At 47.0% G+C, this 1,326-nt stretch overlaps 1 protein-coding gene across 1 annotated transcript in view; it reads right to left on the reverse strand.

The window, feature by feature from the left end:
* Positions 1-931: 931 nt before the first annotated feature.
* Positions 932-1,326, reverse strand: part of LOC104982265 (melanoma-associated antigen 10-like) — a 10,372-nt gene continuing 9,977 nt past the window's right edge. The window contains exon 2 of the mRNA XM_010831611.1: positions 932-1,318. Coding sequence (XP_010829913.1) covers positions 932-1,318 — 387 coding nt within the window. The remainder of the gene's footprint in view (positions 1,319-1,326) is intronic.

A 1,326-nucleotide genomic window follows, 5' to 3' on the forward strand; every position in this document is an offset into this window, starting at 1 on the left:
CAGGGCAGAGAGAGGAGGGCCAGCACAGGGAATACTGGGCCATACATAAAAGAGCAAGATTTATATTTCTCTAGGAAACCTAGCAGATGGTGGGTAGAAAACACCTATTTCATCCCTGTGGTCAATAGCTATGCAACAATAGCCAGGACCCCTTACTTCCTGCCCTAGAAAGAGATCTCCCTGGGGTTTATCCAAGAAGCAAAAGGACACCTCACAACAATGATCCATTTCAGAGATTCCCCTCACCCCCAACACAAACCTCATGTGACTGTGGCTTCTAGATCATCGCTCTAAGTGTGGGGGTGTCCTGTTTCTCCTCGTGTCCCCACTGCTAACACAGCCTTTCATGGAGCAGAGGCTCCATAAAGGTCTTCGGAATAAATGAGCTAGTGAGCAGGGGACTCAGATTGTCTGATACTTTCTTTAATAGCCCAGTAAAATTCAATAAACAGAGATAATTTAGTTACTGTGAATGACAGACAAGAAGGACAGAAGCATGAATTCACTACTATTACTTTTATTATATAATTCTCCATTCAATATTATTTCTAAATAAGTTCGCATTTTCAAAACAATTCTAATTCCTATTCCATTGTTCAGGACTGCAAAACACAATGAAAGTGTTCCCAATCTTAAATCCCAATTTTAAAAAACAGCAAAACTCTTGTTCGTGAACTGGGTAACCATAAACACACTGGGATCAACATCATTCACAAAGCTAAGACACTGAACTGTATTTACCCTTCTATGAAATCAAAGTCTGAAAAATTTCTAAAGAAAACAGAGATGAATCTCCATGTCACTGTAGACAACAGGAACCCAAAATTGCTACACACCAGTTCCCCCAGCTGGTCCAGGTCCTCATTTCTGAGAAGCTGACTGATCCCTCTTCAATAACAGAGAGAAGGATCAGACTGGCTGCTGCTCTGGCTCAGGCTGCCGAGTCCTCCTCCCTTGCAGCCTCTGCAGAAGGGAGTGGGAAGGACCTAAAAGCCCTTTGGTTGACCCTGAGAAGAAACACCATGACTTGCCACTTGCTGGTCTCCGCATAGGCCCGGGAACCCCATAGGAACTCATTGTGGGCAGAGTGGCTGTCAGGCACCTTCCGGTACTCCAGGATCCCCTCCTGCACCCACACTTGGGTCAGCAGCTCCCTGGACTCCCCAAAGATGCAGTGCTCACTCCCAACACACAGCCCTATCCTGCTGAGTGCTCCCCAGAATGCTTCCTCAGGGGCCCAGTCTCCATTCCGCACATTCAGGCTGAGGACCAGCACCAGGAGGCTGGCCTTGGGCAGGCTCTGCCCACTGCTCAGCATCTCATCAC

Source organism: Bison bison, unplaced genomic scaffold (assembly GCF_000754665.1).
Source record: "Bison bison bison isolate TAMUID 2011002044 unplaced genomic scaffold, Bison_UMD1.0 scf7180017864529, whole genome shotgun sequence".
Classification (NCBI taxonomy): domain Eukaryota; kingdom Metazoa; phylum Chordata; class Mammalia; order Artiodactyla; family Bovidae; genus Bison; species Bison bison.